Source organism: Urocitellus parryii, chromosome 11 (genome assembly GCF_045843805.1).
Source record: "Urocitellus parryii isolate mUroPar1 chromosome 11, mUroPar1.hap1, whole genome shotgun sequence".
Taxonomy (NCBI): domain Eukaryota; kingdom Metazoa; phylum Chordata; class Mammalia; order Rodentia; family Sciuridae; genus Urocitellus; species Urocitellus parryii.
In genome coordinates, this window is record NC_135541.1 from 117066899 (window position 1) to 117086317 (window position 19419).

Sequence of the window (19419 nt, forward strand, 5' to 3'; positions counted from 1 at the left end):
TAGATATAATTTTTAAAAAGAGGAAAAATTAAACAAACAAAAAACAGAAAAATATCTCTTTTCTTGTATTCTTCACCTATCATATGAAGGGCTTTTCCAATCCCAGGTGTCTCTATGAGCTAGTTCATATCTGCTCATCAATAAAATTTTCATATAATGGAAATTCATCCTTAATTCTTTCTTGACCTCAGTGCCTTGGGGATAGCTGCTCTGGGACCACTGAAGCCTGTGAAATCTTATGGGAGCACTTCCCTCCTGTCACTACTGCTGATGGCCCTGTGGCCCCTGGATCCTTCTGTAGTTCTACTAAGCTCTATCAGGCTGAATCTTCTATACAAGACCTTAGGGTTGTGCTGTGTTCTGCAGCTGTTTTATTGACAAATGGAGAAAATCCTTTGGCCTTAGAACCACATTTTGGTTGTTGATGGTTCTTTTCTTTCTAATCTTTCCCCCATCTCTGTTTATATGGCACTTTGTAATAAAAACAATTTTTTCATCCCTTTGGTGGAAAGAAAAAACAAGTATTTCTTTGCATCTGATTTCTATTCTGACTTATAAAGTAGCTTCTTGTAGATGTGTGGACCTAATGAAGGGGGAGTGTGGCAAAAAGTATTACCTAATTAAACCCATGGGGCCTGCCTTGCTTGCTTTAGGCACTGGGGAAGATGCTTCAGAAGACAGCTTTTCTCCATTGGGCTCTTCCCAGAGGGACACAGAGTTGTGGTTGTGGTTATAACCTTCCTACTTGTTGGACTGCAGAACAGGCTATTGGGGAAGCAGTTTTCTGGAAGAGGTAGGTATGAGATGAAAGGTGGGTTCTGCACTTTGGGTATACACACACACATACACACACACACTGTGTATGTGTGTGTGTGTGTGTGTGTGTGTGTGTATATATATATATATATATATATATATATATATATATATATATAGAGAGAGAGAGAGAGAGAGAGAGAGAGAGATATTTACTTTTGAACTTAAAAAGAATACTTTGTAGAAACTGTTAAATTTTCAAAAACACATTAGGCAGGAAGAAGTGCCATAGCTCAGGGATTGGGGTGATAAGTTTGTAAGACAGAAGTAGAGAGAATCATAAAATCAATTTCTGGATAAATTATCTTTTAAATTTTTATCTGGGTTATTAACTCTACGATTCTTCTTGCCTTTAATAATTTCTAGATTAAATTCTAATGCAAAATGCTTCCATTTTGTATAGAGGAGTCAGGAAAGGTCCTTAGGAATAAAGGAATGCCAAACAACCAATGGAGCTCACTAGCTGAGATGCTGGGCTATCTATTCCCCCATGAATTATGAGTCCTACTAGGTGTATTTTAGTTCGCAAGCATCTATATCAAATTGTCTTCCTCTATGCATCTTTTTTTTCCCTTGTCTTTCCCCCATCTCTGTTTATGTGGCACTCTGTAATAAAAACAATTTTTTCATCCCTTTGGTGGAAAGGAAAACCACGTATCTCTTTGCATCTGATTTCTATTCTGACTTAGTCCCTAAAAAATCTGTCAAGTTTTCTTTTTTCCAGATTTCAATTTTCTAATATCAAAGTGTACTCGGTATAGAGCATGAGGCTAGTTTCCTGTTTATTTCCCAGCTGCCTCAGGAAAAGGAGAAAAGAATAACTATACGTGTATTATTGTCTGTCATAATAGGAAAATGTACTGAGGTTAAACGTACCCTAAAATACAATATAGGGTCATATTATTAATCGTGCTTAGGAGTTCAGATTTGATTTGGAAACCTTCAGAGAGCCAATACCTGAACAAGGTTTTCAGACATTGAATCGACAACCTCTCATTTAAGAACTATTACTCCAGTACCTGAGTGACAATAAACTGGAGTGAGGCAAGTTTGAAAACGATGAGTCCAGGTAAGAGTAATTAACACAAGAAACAATCATACCAAAGACTATTTTTTCTTACGAACATCTATTTTTAAAGTGGAAATTTTATTAAAGAAATGCAAATATTAAATAAATACAAATTTTAGTAAAGAAATACAGTTGTGATGAGTTTGAAGAAGCAGGTTTTTCATATTTTTTTTTTTTTGTATTCTAGTGATTCTGCACTGCACACATCTCTTCTGCAGGGATATTTAACAACTTGTAGAGCTATGTTAGTTGTCTTCCCTAGGATGGGGGCCTGATCTACTGACATTTATGGGGTTGAGAGAGGGTGCTGCTCAATGTCCTGTAATACAAAGGACTACTTCTTCTCTTCCCCCCGTAAAGAGTCATCTGGTTTAAAATATTAATAGTGCCAAACCTGAAAAAAGGTGATGTATGTTAGTTAATGAACTCTCTAGTGTGTGTGCAGATGAGGATATTTGAAGCTCTTGCCAAACCTGCCTCTGGATATGAACTGCTGATTAAAATCTTGCAAAGGTCCACAAACTACTCTTAGAATGTGATTTCTAGATTAGTTTATTTCAAGCATTAACTAACCCCACTTACAGTGTAGATTAGATTAAGTTGCATACATATCCCATGGGTCTAGGCTCTCACTTTTTAAGGTAAGTTATATTCTAATGAATATTCCATTGAATATCTTTATACATCACTTTTTTTCAGTACAGTGTATTGAACCCAGGTGTGCACAACCACCAATGCACATCTTCAGCCCTTTTAATTTTATATTTACAGACACAATTGTACATCATTATTATATGTAATTTTTGTTTAGACCACACAGTGAAAGGCAGGCTCTAAATAGTTTTAAGGCTTGTAATTAAAACTGCCAGTTGGCCACTCAGAAGCATTTATACCAATTTACATGTCTAAATCGCCAACTGTTGCCTAACAGAATAGTTGATAACATAATATGTCATTACTAAAACAGCATTGGCAAATTTGACAGAATTCCATTATAATTTGCAAAACAACTGATGACAAAATGTTTTTTTTTCAATAGCTACTTTCAAAGCTGTTCAACTGGCTTAAAAGGAGTTTCTATTTGTTCTTTGAATATACTTAGAATTCTGACTGTGTTTTATTCCATCAGCCCACAAGGGAAACCACTGGAAATATGGACCAGGAGAATCAGACAATGGTGACTGAATTTTACTTCTCTGATTTCCCTCCGTTTGAGAAAGGCAGCCTCTTATTCTTCATCCCTTTGCTCTTTATTTACATGTTCATCATCGTGGGAAATTTCATAATCTTCTTGGCTGTCAGGCTAGATGTCCGCCTGCACAATCCCATGTACTATTTCATCAGCATCTTCTCCTTCCTGGAGATTTGGTACACCACGGTGACCATTCCCAAAATGCTCTCCAACCTGGTCAGTGAACAGAAGACCATCACGCTGGTTGGCTGCCTCTTGCAGATGTATTTTTTCCATTCACTCGGGGTCACAGAAGGTCTCGTCCTCACAGTGATGGCCATTGACAGGTACGTGGCCCTCTGTCACCCCCTCCGCTATGCAGTCATTATGACCCCTAGGCTCTGCACCCAGCTGTCCTCTGGCTCCTGCATCTTTGGCTTCCTTATGTTGCTGCCAGAGATTGTGTGGATTTCTACTCTTCCCTTCTGTGGTCCCAACCAAATCCATCAACTCTTCTGTGACTTTGAGCCTGTGCTGAGCCTGGGATGTACAGACACTTCCATGATTCTGGTTGAAGATGTGATCCACGCCGTCTCCATCCTCACCTCCATTTCTGTGATCACCCTTTCCTATTTAAGAGTCATCACTGTGATTCTGAGGATTCCCTCGGGAGAGAGCCGTCTAAAGGCTTTCTCCACTTGTGCAGCCCACGTTACCATTTTCTTGCTGTTTTTTGGCAGTGTGACACTCATGTACCTGCGCTTCTCTGTAACATTCCCACCACTACTGGACAAAGCCATTGCACTCATGTTTGCTGTTCTCGCCCCATTTTTCAACCCAATAATCTATAGTTTGAGGAACAAAGATATGAAAAAAGCTATTGAAAAAATTTTCTGTTCTCAAAAAATGTTCAGTGTCTCTGGGAACGAGTGGGAATGCACCCAGATCTGTTCAGAGAAATCATCTACATAAGTTCGAAATGCTAGCAAATTGGTTTCTAAAATTACTGTAGATTTTTAGTGCATGTTTTGTTTTTATGTTGCTGATTGGGTGTTCTTTCCAATTTTCCAACTTAAGAACTATTGTTGGATCTCATAGAGGAAGTCTCCTGCAGAGGTACCTCTCCTTTTATCATTCACAGATTATAATAGATATTTGCTCTGCTTTGCAACCACGAATAGTGTAGTGTCATCTTCTCAAAGTCAATGATGATTCCTGGCCTAAGCAATAATCATATGAATGATTTGCATTCCTGAATGTTTCTCTTTTGCACTCTTTCATCCTGTTCCCTGTTGTGAATATAGGTTATTTTTGTTTCACTTAAACATGTTAATGAGATGCGCATCAATTTTTGCTTGGGAAAGAAGTCTGCCTTCCTAACATTCAGCCCAGAGATCTTTATTCCTCCTTATTCTGAGATAACACCAATGATTATGTGGCACATGGTGTCATTGATTTTGTGATGTTTGCATCATGTTGCTTTTATTAAGACCTTGTGGGTTAATTTTCACATTGTTTTAAAGGTTCCAGAACAAACATTCCTGGACATTTCAAGATCAAACACACACACACACACACACCACACGCTTGAGACCAAAAAATAAATATACAATTATATAAAGATATACAGTTATATTTTGGTATTTTAAAATACTATTATTAGTACACTTACCAATGTTCTCTGTTATGTTTTATGTTAAAATGTCATACCAGTTTCATACTTCGATGTCTTTGTTCTCATTATATTTTAGCTTTGACATGTTTGTTCCTTCCTTCTCTGCTTTGTAACCTGTACTGATCTATTAAAAAGTTCACACACATTTAATTATTGGTGATACATGTGTTTGCCTTCCTCTCCTGAAACACCACTAGTAGTTTTGGGGTGGAGTAAATTGCCTAGCTCCTGGGGACAGAAGAACAAAGACTCAGGGCAATTTCCAGAGGTATCATAGGATTCAGCTAGAGGTGTGGAAAGAAGAAAGATTTCAAGAATGGATATCAGTAGTATTTGACCCAAGAATGCCTCAGTCTGCTGCAGTCAGTCAGGTAGATAATCTTTGGACTCACTTAGGAATGGCTAATATGGAAGACCTTACTCCCAATTTCATTTAGCCTCTGACTCTGTTTCATGGCAGGCATTGGGGACTCTTTCCTTTTTCCTCTTTCACTCCTGTAAAATAAAATTCTCTCCTCCATCAGTATGGACATTTAATTTAGCCTCTGACTCTGTTTCATGGCAGGCATTGGGGACTCTTTCCTTTTTCCTCTTTCACTCCTGTAAAATAAAATTCTCTCCTCCATCAGTATGGACATTTTGGTACTCATAAGTAAACACTGTGATGAAGAAAATTATATAAATTTCTTCTTTTTATAATTTAAATTTTATAACACTTTTAACCCTTATAGGGTGAAAATTATATTATATAACATATAATATTATATGGCAGACCCCAAACCATTTCCATGTTTCAATACTGTGATTAAATAGTAAGATTTCTAAAGTAGCCTTAAATGTGTACATTTTTGATGATAAATTTGATCTCCAAGAAATTGTTTTTTTAAAATTCGAAACTAATTACAAATATGACTAGAATTACAAAGTAGAGAGTTAGTATGGTGGTCCATGCCTATAAGCCCAGGGACTCAGGAGGCTGATGCAGGAAGGTGACAGGCAAATTAGACCCTGTCTCAAAATGAAAAATAGAATGGATGTAGCTCAGTGATGAAGCACACCTGGGTACAATCCCTAGTACTGGAAAAAAAATTACAAAGAAGAGCTGGACAAATTATTTTAATTCCAGTATACAAATAACAAATTTAAGTATTTAAACACTAATATTGAATGTTATCACTAAATATTTCTATAGTTAGCTCTAAAATCATGCTGAGTTTAAAAAATGCTAACCCACTGAGGCAATAATTCCATGACTCATTTTTAAAATTCATGCAGCAAGTATTTAAAAGGCTAATATGCCAGGTATTATTTTAAGTTCTTGAAATACTACTGACAGAACATTTCTTGCCTTTGTTTACCTAATGTTTAAAGGAGGGAAGTATTTGGAATAAGCTAAAATATTAGAAGATTACCAATTGCACAAACTTATGTTCTGTAGGAAACAGAAAATGAGTAGAAGTAGGAAATTAGGGAATAGCAAAGAAAATATAGCAGAATGAGTATCTAGAGTAGATAGGGAATCATACTTTTAAACAGATTAATTCATTTGGACCTCATTGAGAAGGCCACATTTGGACAAAGATTTGAAGAGAAAAGCTAGCCATAAAGATACAGGGAGGGGGAAAAAATCTAGGAAACAATATAAATAGGGGAAAAAATTCCTTATGGTGAACAGCACTTGGATTGTTGAAGACATCAAGGTGTCCACTGTGGATGACATGGAATGTAAATGGGTATGAAAAACTAGAAGATGAGTTCAAGGGAATAAAAGGGAAAGGGATGAGGTCTGACCTTGAGAGCCATTGTAAGGGTTAGATTCTCTTAATCTGAGGATTTAGGTGCCATTGGAGAGTTTGAAGAAGAGAAGAGACATTATCTGGTGTAAGTTCAGCAGAATCATACTTGATTCTGTGTTGAGAAGAGAATAAATGAAGGCAAAGTTGTAAAATGGAGACCTTAGGGAGCTATGGCAATAATCCTGGTAAGAGATGATGCTGATTCTGATCAGGAGGGCAGCCATGGAGATGGAGAAGGGTGGTCCACTTTTAGAGATAGATTAACAGAGCAGACACAATTTCTTGAGAGATTGCAAAGAAAGAGTGAAAAAGAGAGAAATCAAGAATGACCAACCAAAATGGTGGAGTTGCATTTAACATAGAGAACATTGTAAGAAGCAGCTGTGGGGAGGAAGGAAATCAAAAGTTTAGTTTTGTATATTTTAAGTTTAGCTAGACTCTTAGACATCTGATAAAATGTCTTATGGCCTATTTTATGAGTTTGACACTCAGAAATGAAGGCTGGCATGGAGATGGATGGGTGAATCATGAGCCCATCTTCAGTATTAAGTCCATGAGACTGGGTGAGACTACCAAAGGTCTGGGGCACTCCAATAGTATTAATTTGAGGAAAACATAAGAAATCCGAAATTATGCTTCAACAAGAGTGAATGATAAAATACAAAGGAAAGAAAGTCTCCTAAAAGTCAGGTGAATAAATTACATGAAGGAAGAGAAAGTGGTCAACTGTGTTAAATTCTGCTAGTCATCAAGTAAGATAAGTAATGAAAAGTGATAATTTGGTTTAGCATCAGTGGTCATTGTTAAACTTATTAAAAGAACTCTGAGTGGAGTAGTGAAGCCAAAATCCTGACTAGAGTAGTTTAGTAGAAGGCTAAAGAAAAATTGGAAATTTTAAGTATAAACAACTATTCCATAGAATTTTATAACAAATGAGAGCAAAGAACTGGCATGATATAAAACAAGCAGGATCACTAAAATACTTTGTTGGCTAAGACCCAAAATAAAGAATAAAATTGAAATCATAACTTAAAATGTGAAGACATAGGTTTCCACATTCATATTTCTATTTATAACAAAAATATTTTTACAAACAATATTTACACATACTTTATGTGCTACTTTAAATCCTTTCTATTTTTCCTCATCTTGTTCATTAAAAACATTTGAAGCTTATTTAACCACTCACTAATGGATTGTGACCCTCAATTTGTAAACAAAATTAAATTAGGTCTTTAACTCAGATTATCTTTGTATTCAAATAAAATGGTTTCTATTTTTAACTTTGTGTTTTTCCAGGGTTTCTAATTTATCTATAATAAAGTATTGCCTTTTATTAAAAACCAGTTTTTGGTTTTAAAAATATGATCATTTAAATGTGATGAAGAAGATACATACTCTCTCACAGTAGTGGTATGATATTCAAGTGGTATAATCCTATCTAAATCAATTTAGTAATTTGAATCAAAAGAATTATATATATGGATATACATTTAGATGCAGGCAACAGAGAGACTTTTTTAATGATGTAAGTTGAAAACTGAAGATTAAGAAGAAATTAACCAAAATACATGTAAGATAAATCATGTTTGCAAATGTCCTGAGGTTGGAAACATTGAGTGCATAATAGAAACCAGAAGGAAGGAGACTTGTGCAGATGAGGCTCAGTGAGCAAGAGTCCTAAGATGAGAGCTAAGGGTCGAATGGGAAGAACCATGTAGGTCATTTTATAAGATATTGGGGTTTAAGTCAATCTACAAGTGAAGACATTGAAATTTAAGTAAGCAATTATATTCTTAGAATAACATTCTTGATATGAATAGTAGATTGTATTGTAACAATAGTGGAGGTAGAAAGGATAATTTAAGAGACTTCATCAAGCTATCTTTTGCTGTGGAACAAGCCATCCTAAAACTTAGTGGCTTAAAACAGAAATTGTCTCATATTTCATGGGTTGGCAATTTGGACCAGAATTAATGGTTGGTTTTTCTAGTCCTTGATCACTAAACTCTTTGATCAGGAGTCAGAAGCTGGCTGAGCTGGGAGAAAATGGGCTAAGACACTTGCATTCTCTTCATGTGATCACCTGATGACTGGTTAGGGTATTGATTTTAAATGTGTAAGACCTCTTGAGGACTTGGCTCAGGACTGGCATAAGATCCCTTCACCTACACAGGCAAATGGAGGGGAAGGAAGGGAGTCTATTCTTTGATGAGAGGAGGTGTCAATACACTTTGCAAGGAGCATAGATAGAGGGAAGAGTCTGTGTTAGCCATTTTTTGTTTGTTTGTTTGTTTAACATAGAGATTGGTGTCCTCCCATTCTGTTAAAAATCTACATTGGAACCATTGAAACTAATGTATGTTTGGGTTAAAACGGTGGGGAAGTGATATATATTTAGAATTTGTGATAAAGAATATATTAAGAAAAGTAAACAAATTTATTGTAACATTGCCTTTATATAGTCAAATTTGTTGCTATGAAAATTATAACTACTGTATCCATATATCCTGTTGGATAGAGTAAATACTTCAATGGAGATGTACACTTTACCAAGACTCTTGGAATTCTTTACACTAAGGAGAATTAATGAGAAAAAAATCAGAGGCGGTTACAATTAATTAAGCCCTGGAGAAATGAGGTTGCTTTATTCCCTGATTATCTTGGGGAAATACCTCAGTAGAGAAGCCTTCCCAAGGAAACTTTAGAAACAGGTATAATAGTCTTTCCTGCTGAATTGAAGGGACTTAAACTGCATAAACCCAGGAAAGAGAGGAAACTTCATTGTCTGCTGGAGGTAAGAGAAGAATACCTAGAGGTGCAAGATATAGATAAACCATGTGTCAAGGAGAAGGTCAATTACCTACTAGATAAAGGAAGAAGCACACTTTGCTAGTGCTCCTTCTGTTATTTTAAGTGACAAAATTTGGAGCATACTTGAGATTGCATGTGGCTGAATGGAATTAGTATCAGGGGAGGAGACACAGGATTAGACATCAGATATAATATTGTGTTTTGAGTGGCATGATAGATGGAATTATTAATATGTTTAATGACAAGATATTGTTCGTCTATACTCAAACCCTCAGTTGTTTCTAAATCAAATTATGGTACAGGAAGACAACACTTTACATACTGGCTTCAAATTCCAGACAAATATATACAAACCAGTAACATCTCTACTGCAATAGTTAGAGATTAGACTTATCAGTGAAACCTATTACTACTGATAGGTACTGATTCAAACAAAATATAATCTCTAACTATAAATCAATTTTTCTTTCCTACCTTCCTTCTTCCCTGAGGAATTGTGTCAATTTATTTCTCTCTTTCCAGTGTGGAACAGATAAACTTCAAATTGGCATATTAATCTCTAGAGAGTAGAACACTGATTTTGCTAAAGCATAGGCACCCCTATTCCATTAACAGGTTAAATCCAGCTATCTTGGGGACATAAATAAAAAAGCCAGTAAGGTTGTAACTTTGACAGCTTTAAAAAGATCCCAAGTGTCTCAGTTCTCAGGAGTTTCTAGTAGTTGTTTCTATACTGATTTGCAAACGGTCTTGGTGTAAATCTTTTTGGCTTCTACTTTGGATCACTTTGTGTATGTCTGCAGAGGCCTCCTGTCTGGGCCCTTAGTTCAGGAACCAGAGGGGTAAAGGGGATGGAGAAAAAAGAAATAGACACACATAGAAAAAGCTGGGACCAGGTGGTTCAGCCAACCCCCAATGGGGGAAGACTGACACCCGAGCTAGCTCAGCATATTTATTATATAGGTTTTTTCAGAAAAAAATTTATTTGTGAGAAAGTTTTAGCAGGCAGTCTGAAGAAGGCATTTTTGAAACATTGAGGTCATCTTGTCATGCCCAGAATTCCTTACCCCAGGGAGTTGGTATCTGAATCCATGTTTCTGTTAGAGCCATGTGCCTTGGCATGTCGCCACCCATGTCAGGTGTTACCATAGCAACCTGGGCATCTGGACTTGCCCCTTTGCACAGGTAGCCCACAGGGCAAAGGTAGCCATGAGAGTTAGACAGGCCATGAAGCAGATCACTACATATGTCCACTAGGAACTCAGTAGAATTGAAAAAGAGTATTGAACTGATAGGGTTTGGAGCAGCCAATTAAAGCCACAAGGAGCCAAAAGGAAAGCTGATCGTGAAGTCTAACTGCTGTGACATGAGCAAGAGGCTAAAACCAGACAGTGTCCATTTACTCTTCCCTTTTCGCCATGCATGGGCCAGGTCGAACTGCAGCTGCAAGTGTTGTCTAGCTGTGCAGAGAGCTCTAAACCAAAAGCTGCAGCAAATTTAGGGATTCTGATGGGATGGGAAATAGAAGGCTAGGAATATTAAAAGCGCTGCGCTGAGTTAAAGTGAGGAAACCTGTCTTCAAACTTTCCCTTCTGGCTTCCATAAGAATTGCTCACAGATACAGAAGAGGAGGGCCTGGGTCAAAGGCTTCAGAGGAAAAGACTTAGGATGAGGCTCTGAGCCCAGGAATACAAATATGCAAACAGCATGTACAGCAAGGGGGCCAGCACAGGTCCTTGACCACCATTCCCTTGGGAGCAATGTCGTCGTGGCCACACAGCAAGTCTGGAATGGGGAGGGGAGCCTTCCCCCCGAGCCTGCAGGTAATCCTTTGCCATCGCTGTGGGTCAAGTCTGAAAAATCATATGTAGGTTTTTAAACAGGAGCTTAGACTCTGCAATCCCAGCTTTTGATTTCTTAGGATCTGAGTGAGAAACATCAGCAACCCTATTATGGACCTGAGTAGGCAGATGTGAAGGGCTGGGACAGAAACTGGGTAAAAGAGTTGACCAAGGCCATGATTAAGATCATTCTAAGCAAGATGATTAGATTTGCCTGGAGGATTGAATGGAAGTCTCTAAGGTCACCAAGCTAGGAAAAGATGCTCTATGGCCTACTTGGGTCTACCTTAGGAAACCAGGAGGTTTTTTTTTTTCCTCTTCCCTTTCTATTTGAATCCCTTTTACTTGACTGAGGCATGAAGTCAGGCACAAAATCACTCTAGTCAGATAATCTAAAGGCCTCTGGCATTGAGGCAGTGTCAGGAGATCCAAGGGTGGCACAAAATAAGCACCATCTCGGAGGCATCCTGATAAACAGTTATCCACTTTAAGGCACTCAAATGGAACATATGTTAATCAGGCAGTCAGGTTAATAGGATCTCCCATCCCATCCTGGGGACCTCCTGTCTTGGGGTTTCCAGGCTACACCTAATAAGTTAGTTTAGTTCTTCGTTCCAGATTGACTATTTGAAGCAGTGAATTATAAAACGTCTTGCTTGTGTGCACTATTAATCTGTCCATCTCACAAATTCGGATGATATCTGCACGTGTTTTTTTTGTGGAACACATAGGAACTGAGGTCATCCTCAGTTACTGCAAAGTCAGAGTTTTCAGTTCATAGAAGCTTGAAAACACCGCATGGGGAAGTATTTTTTTTTTTTTAAGAGAGAGAGAGAGAGAGAGAGAGAGAGAGAGAGAGAGAGAGAATTTTAATATTTTATTTTTTAGTTCTCGGCGGACACAACATCTTTGTTGGTATGTGGTGCTGAGGATCGAACCCGGGCCGAATGCATGCCAGGCGAGCGCGCTACCGCCTGAGCCACATCCCCAGCCCAGTATTGTTTTGTTTTTATAGAAAGGGAGGAAATCTTTAAGACCAAGTCCAAAAATTAAAGATCTTTGATGTCCTCCATCTCCCCAGTGTTTCTACAGGTCCTAGGTTTCAATTTGTTACCAGTATGCCTCAAATACTAATCAAAATTTTGTATTAAAAAAGTTACCCTTTGCCCTGGGCTGTGGCACATGTCTGTAATCCCAGCAACTTCGGAGCCTGAGTCCAGAGGATTGCAAGTTTGAGTCCAGCCTCAGTAATTTAGTGAGGCTGTAAGGAACTTAGTGAGACCCTGTCTCAAAAATAAAATTAAAAAAAAAAAAAAAAGAGAGCTATGGATGTGGCTCAGTGGTTAAGTGTCCTGAATTCAATGCCCAGGGCCAAAAAAGAAAAAAAAAAAAGTTAGCCATTATTTTTTACTTAGATTTTTTCCAAAGGATTCCATTTCAGAGGTACCACCATGTTTTTATATGACTTAGCCAGAAAAACTCATCATGTTTAAGGGTTAGTTAACACAAACTTTCTACTTTTTAAAGAATTTCATAATGGATTTACAATCTCCCAACCATCTCCATATAAGGGCCATTCAAGTCTCTCATCTATGTAAATCTTTAAAATAGAGTTTTCAAAGGTCTGGAAAGCCCTGACTAGATCCCCCACAAAGACCAAGGTGTCAATAACTGTTAAAGAAACCTATGGAATCGAATTAAGGGGAAAATAGTGTGGCAAAAGAGTAACAAAAATCAGAAGGGCCCTTTCAGAGAATTGCTACCCTGTGACTGCTTGTCTGAGAAATGCAGCCTAGCCTGGGGTGAATTCATCCTCTCCCACCACCAGCTCCTTACGCCTGTTCTAGAATTTTCTATTAAAATAGTCAATTAGTCCTGCTACTGGAATGATGTGGAATATGGAGAGTCCATCCAACCTCTGATGATTGGGCAGAAACTGAATCTAACATCAAATGCAATGTGCCTAGAAAAAGTGAACAGAAATCAAGGTGACCATGGAGGGCCGGGGTGTGGCTGAGTCAGTGGAACATGTTGGGATGGCTCCACCAAATCCAGAGAAGGTGCCAACTGTTGTCAGCATCCAGAGAAGCTCTCTGAATGGGACACTTTGATTACCTGCCAAGAATATTCTGGCCTAGGAGATTGAGAATCTGTCTGTGGGCAGCCTTAGCCTTAGCCAGGATCTGAAGGCAGGACAGCTTTTCCTGCTGTTTTGGCAACTTCTGATGACATTGGCAGCCCATCTAGGTGGATCCAGTCGGGATGGTGTCTGTTTTCAGGGGCCATCTTGTCATGAAAGAAAGAGGCAACCATTTGCACTTCCGTTTGCTCTGGGGCTGAGGACAGTTTAATCTCTGCGATGAGCTAACAAGTGCAGTCGGCTTATTGTTCAAGTCCCCTCACCTTGTTAGCAGAAGCCTCTCTGGTGAGCGTTCACAAGGGTGACAGAAGGTTTTGGAACTGTTTTCTGTCTGAATGTCTCATCCTCATAGGGGGACTTGTGTCAGACCTAGATTTTCCACTGACCTCACAAGTAGCCAAGCTAACAGCTAAACTCTGTGGATCAGGAAAGTTTGCAGTTGTCCATATGTCCCACTAAAATGGCCCAGATTTCAGCAATTCTCAGGGATTGGGGCAAAGACATACACATATAAAAGCACACTGATACTCATCATAAATTTAATAGTAGGAAACGTAACAGGGAAGATTAATGAAGCTCAACGGGACCCACCCATGTCAGGCATGGGCAAAGATCTGGGTGGTGGCAACAGAACAGAATGCACTGGTTTTTTTCTTCATTTGGGTGACAGTGGTTGTGGGAATCATAGCCACCTGTGCCTGGTGAGCTAGAACGCTTAAGAAGTACAATGTTCTTTTTTCGATTGAACTTTAACTTTGGCTTAGAGTATGGGATCCCCCAGGGACAGAAGGAACAGAAGAACATCGGCCTATCCCTTAACTAATTTCTCTTGGAAACTCAGAAGCCACTGGGTGGGACCCTCTAACACATCCTTAAATCCACAAAGAAGGAAGAAGGTTAGAGGGAACAGGATTCTTGTCAGTTGTGGGAGGCAAAGGTCAGGATTTGCTCACATTTCCTGGGACAGAAAATCAAAGGGGCAGAAGACCAACGGATAGATGTCTTTTTTTTTTTTTTCTTATTTGTCTTCAGGAATTTTTTGATTTATTTTTAAAAATTTGTTCATTTGTCCTGGACTCCTGGGGGCTTGCATACAGTCTAGCTAAATTTCCAAGCTGTTTGATCTTTAATCTGAACTCAGTAGGGGAGTCAGGGACTAAAGAGCAGGACCCAACTTCTGCCTCAGAACAAAATATTTATATGAACAATTCACTACTCTCTGCTAAGAATGCTCCCTAACTTCTACAAGAACTTGCCTAGACCCACCAGCATGAATGGAGTGTCCCACTAGATCTGTTCTTCTCAAGGCCCACAGGCTGTGTCAGAGAGGGACCCTCAGTGTCTTGCAAACAATGAGGTAGCACCCCCTGGAATATGCCCCACACTCCTCTTGCACCACCGAGGTACCCTGTGAGATCCTTCTGCTCTTGGCTCTTGCAGAATGGCATTGTGCTTATTTGCTTACCCTGCTAACTGCCCTGATTTGCCAGGATCTCAGGTGAGAGAAAGAGATAGTGTTGAGCTGTCAGGAGAAGTTGATCAGAGCAACAATGATGAAATTAACAATGAAGGCATTCATAATTTACTGCAATAGTATGAGTAAGAAGCTAAAATTAGAGAACTGATTCTCCCCAGTTTTATTTTCTCCATGAAATGAAATTTGAAGATCAGGTGGATCAGTGCAGATATGGGGTCCTCTCACTGTACAGAAAATAGATGCAATGCATGAGATAATGAAACTATGAACATAAATCAAGGTAAATGATGAGACTACTGCTTGTAGCCTCCTCCCCAAATTCTCTAATTGCACCCTTCAAAACTGAAACCTCCTCTTACTCCATCCCTGGCCACCATTATCTGTTTCTATCCTTTGCTTTTTCATTTTTTAGAATGTCAGATAAAGAGATTCAAGCAATATGTAAACTTGGATTTCCTGCATTTAACCTAATTATTTCACATTTGTTCCTGTTCTTGTTGTTTCATATTTTTTTCATTTTAATTTATGTTATATTCATTTTTATTTTGTATCATATTCTACAATATGAATGTATCGATTTATCTATTTATCAACTGGCTGCCATTTAGATTGTTTCCAGTTTTATATATAAAGCCACGATAAGTGTCGAGGGCCACAACCAAGTCAAGATGGCGCCTGGCACTTTGCCAGGAGGAGTGGTTTGTGAAGCAACGCCAGCGAGCCATGAAGATGATGAGGATTCCTTAATGACTGACTGCTGTGACTAGATGATGTTAATTAAGTTAAGCTGTGTGTAATTAGTTGGGTATATATACCTCTGCTGTCCTGTAATAAAGAGGCTCCCGCTGTTTCAATCTTCACAAGTTGCTTGTCATCCCCAGGTTATATTGTCCAGCCAGACTGTGGCATATAAGTATTTTATTTCAGGTTTTAGAGTTAACAGATTTTTATTTCACTTAGGTAAATATGTTAGAGTGGAATTGCTTTATCATTATTAAATGTATGAGGCTGGGTTGTGGCTCAGAGGTATAGTGCTCGACTGGCATGCAGGAGGTACTGGTTTGATCCTTAGCACCACATAAAGTTAAGATAAAGACATTGTGTCCACAAATATCTAAAAAAGATAATTTTTTTAAAAATAATAAGTATGTGTTTAACTTTAAAAAGAAACTGTTACACTTGTTTCCCTAGTGTCTGTGACATTTTACATTCCTACCAAAAAAATATGTGACATCTAGTTGCTCCACATTCTGCAAAGGACTTAGTATGGTTAGGTGTTTTTGTTTTCTTTGCTAATAAAAAAATCAGTAGTCATTCTTAAAAAATGTATAATGATAATGTGTTTCTTTATTGTCTTAATGTACATTACCCTAATGACCAATGTGTCTCTTGAGCATATTTTATACACTAATTTAGTTAGAAGCATGTGCCACCTGTGCCTGGCTATGACATTTTTGATGTGTTATTTTATTGTATCCTTCATTGGAATACAAGCTTTGTGAAAGTGAGATTGTTTGTTTTCTTCACTGCAAATTCAACAAATAAACAGAGGCTATAGGCACAAAACAGGTTCTAAGTAAATAACTATTAATCCATGAGTAAAGAGGAATACATGTTACATAAAACCTATTTCATCGCCTTGTATATTAACCAATGCATTTAATTTTTTAAAAAAATTTGTATAGGAAGGAGTTGAGCCTTTCTCCCCACAGCAGTTAAGATTGCTGACCATGGGGCCAAGTAACCAAACTACTGTGGTGACAGAGTTTCTCTTCTCTGGATTTCCCCAACCTGAAGATGGCGTCTTCTTCTTCATTCCTTTGCTCCTCATCTACATATTCATCATAACTGGGAACCTCACTGTGTTTTTTGCAGTCAGGATGGATTCCCGCCTCCACAACCCCATGTATAATTTCATCAGCATTTTCTCATTTCTGGAGATTTGGTACACAAGTGCCACGATTCCCAAAATACTTTCCAACCTGATCAGTGAGCAGAGGACCATCTCCATGATCGGTTGCCTCCTACAGATGTACTTCTTCCACTCGCTGGGCAATTCCGAGGGCATTTTGCTGACCACCATGGCTGTTGACAGGTACGTGGCCATCTGTGACCCTCTCCGCTACCCCACCATCATGACCCCCCAGCTGTGTGCTCAGCTCTCTGCAGCTTCCTGCATCTTTGGCTTTCTCGTACTGCTCCCAGAGATTGCCTGGATTTCTACCCTGCCCTTCTGCGGCCCCAACCACATCCATCAGATCTTCTGTGACTTTGAGCCTGTGCTGCGTTTGGCCTGCACAGACACCTCCATGATCCTGATTGAGGATGTGGTCCATGCGGTGGCCATCATCTTCTCGGTCTTGGTTATTGCCATTTCTTATGTGAGAATCATCACTGTGATCCTGGGGATCCCCTCTGCTGAAGGCCGCCACAAGGCTTTCTCCACCTGCGCAGCCCATCTCGGGGTCTTCCTGATGTTCTATGGCAGCGTGTCCCTCATGTACCTGCGATTCTCAGCCACTTTCCCACCAATTTTGGACACAGCCATTGCACTCATGTTTGCTGTTCTTGCTCCTTTTTTCAACCCCATCATCTACAGTTTGAGAAATAAGGACATGAAAGTAGCCATTAAGAAGCTTTTCTCAGCACCACATAAAAATAAAGGCATTGTGTTGTGTCCATCTACAACAAAAAATAAAAAAATAAAAAAGAAGCTTTTTTGCCCTTAGTAGATGTTTATTGCATTTGCAAGTTAATTCTAGCTCATAGGAATCAATCACTGTAAGATGTTACTGTAATGTCCTACACCCATAGAGTGAGCAAATACCACATTCAGTGTCATGCTAACACTTTTTGTCTCTTTATTCTGGTTCTCCTTCCCATGTACATATTTATTTGTTTATGTGTGATTCATTAAGACAGCAGGTATTATCTGATTAATCTGACATGGATAGATAAAATGTACAAAGCAAATGATGGTTAAGCCACTATAATGGCTTTATGTACACTTATTTTATTAGTTTTATATAACCATTATTACTTATGGCTTAGATTACATAAACATCAATAGTTAATCATGACCACAGATTATAAAACATAATAGTTAAAAGATAAGATCTATGAAAGAGGGGCTGAGGTTGTAGCTCAGTGGTACAGCACTTGCCTAACAATTTTAAGGCATTGGATTTGATCCTCAGCATCACATGATAAATAAATAAAACAAATATATTGTGTCCATCTATAACTAAGAAAAAAATTAAAAAAAACAAAGATCTATGAAAGAGGTCATGATTCATATTTCAGTAGTACTATACAGTCACTTTGAGACCTCTAATAAGTTATTAAATTCTCAGTATTTTGGTTCCATTGTCTATTGCTATAAAAGTAATATATTTTAAAATTGGGACTACATATGTTTTATGAATATTAAGTAAGTTTTTTTATGCTACACTTAGAATATTGCATAACAGTAAAATTACAAAATGAATATTATCTATTGTTTGCCACTGATTGTTAGTATTTCTCTTTTTGTAAAAATTTGTATAATAAACAATGATATATTAAAAATGAAATCATAATCTTAGCTCTAATTAGCTATGATTATTATTTATAATGTTTTCATTGCTTATTTTTCTGAGGCCCAGTAGAAGTCAATCTTCATTTTGCTTTGATTATTATGGCTGAATTTGTGCAATTTAATTGAACTAAACTATGTAGTTGGAAACATTCTCAAACACATTTCTCCGGAGAGGGAGATGATAGATAGAAATAGAGATAGAGATATGACTTTTCCATGTATTTTTGTATGACACTTGCTTTCATTTTTGTGTTCTCCGAAGTGCTTTCTGTACATTTCCATCAGAAATCATTTCTTTCTTCTTACCAGTAAAGGTTTATCATGAAAAGAAAAAGGCTGGGTTTTCACCTCTGGGTGAAGGGACAGACTTGATTGGAATAGAAGTCAAAACTGCCCATGAATGGCCCAGCCTTTTAGAGAGTGGCAGGAGCTGGGAGGGTCTGACTTTATTATGGTAAAACTTTTAAGAAGCTTTTCTCTTGTAGAAGATTCTTGCAGATGTCTTCTGACATTTTCCTGCACCTGGTGTTGGTGGTTTTTCTTGTTGTCTCAGCTTAATTGGGAGGCTGAGGCAGGAGGATCTGATCACAAGTGGTGGACCAGTCTCTGAAACTTTGCAAGACTCTTTCTCAATAAAATAAAATAAAATAAAAAATTTAAAAAGGTCTTGGTATGTAGCTCAGTGGTGGAGTGCTTCTAGGTCTCTAATCCTTAGTACTACGCATAAATGAGTAAATGTTGATACAATATCAGTGAGAAATTCATCAAGAGACAGAGATTCTTTTCAAAAGGAACCAAATGGAAATCATGGAAATAAAGAGCTTAATAGATCAAATAATAAATATAGGTGAAAGCCTCAACAACAGAGTAGAAAGAAGGAATCAAGCAAAAGGAGGAATATCTGAACTTGAAGAGAGGTCTTTTAAATGTCCCTGTCACACAAGAAAGGAGAGAAAGAAGGAAGAACGGCAAGCAGGCAAAAAAAAAAAAATGAAGATAATATTCAAGACCTTCAGCATAAATTTGAAAAAAAATGCACATTT

At 38.1% G+C, this 19419-nt stretch overlaps 2 protein-coding genes across 2 annotated transcripts; both read left to right on the forward strand.

Moving 5' to 3' along the window:
* The first annotated feature begins 3032 nt into the window (after nucleotides 1-3032).
* LOC113196219 (olfactory receptor 6K3-like) lies at nucleotides 3033-4028 on the forward strand. The gene has a single exon (XM_026407988.2). It carries the CDS (start codon nucleotides 3039-3041, stop codon nucleotides 4026-4028), a length of 990 nt encoding a protein of 329 aa, XP_026263773.2. The 5' UTR covers nucleotides 3033-3038.
* A 12501-nt stretch (nucleotides 4029-16529) lies between these two features.
* LOC144249393 (olfactory receptor 6K3-like) lies at nucleotides 16530-17528 on the forward strand. Its single transcript, XM_077791613.1, has one exon. It carries the CDS (start codon nucleotides 16530-16532, stop codon nucleotides 17526-17528), a length of 999 nt encoding a protein of 332 aa, XP_077647739.1.
* Nucleotides 17529-19419: the final 1891 nt, after the last annotated feature.

Coding starts and splice junctions, on each gene's coding strand:
- LOC144249393 (XM_077791613.1), top strand. CDS start 16,530: ATGGGGCCAAGTAACCAAACTACTGTGGTGACAGAGTTTCTCTTCTCT.
- LOC113196219 (XM_026407988.2), top strand. CDS start 3,039: ATGGACCAGGAGAATCAGACAATGGTGACTGAATTTTACTTCTCTGAT.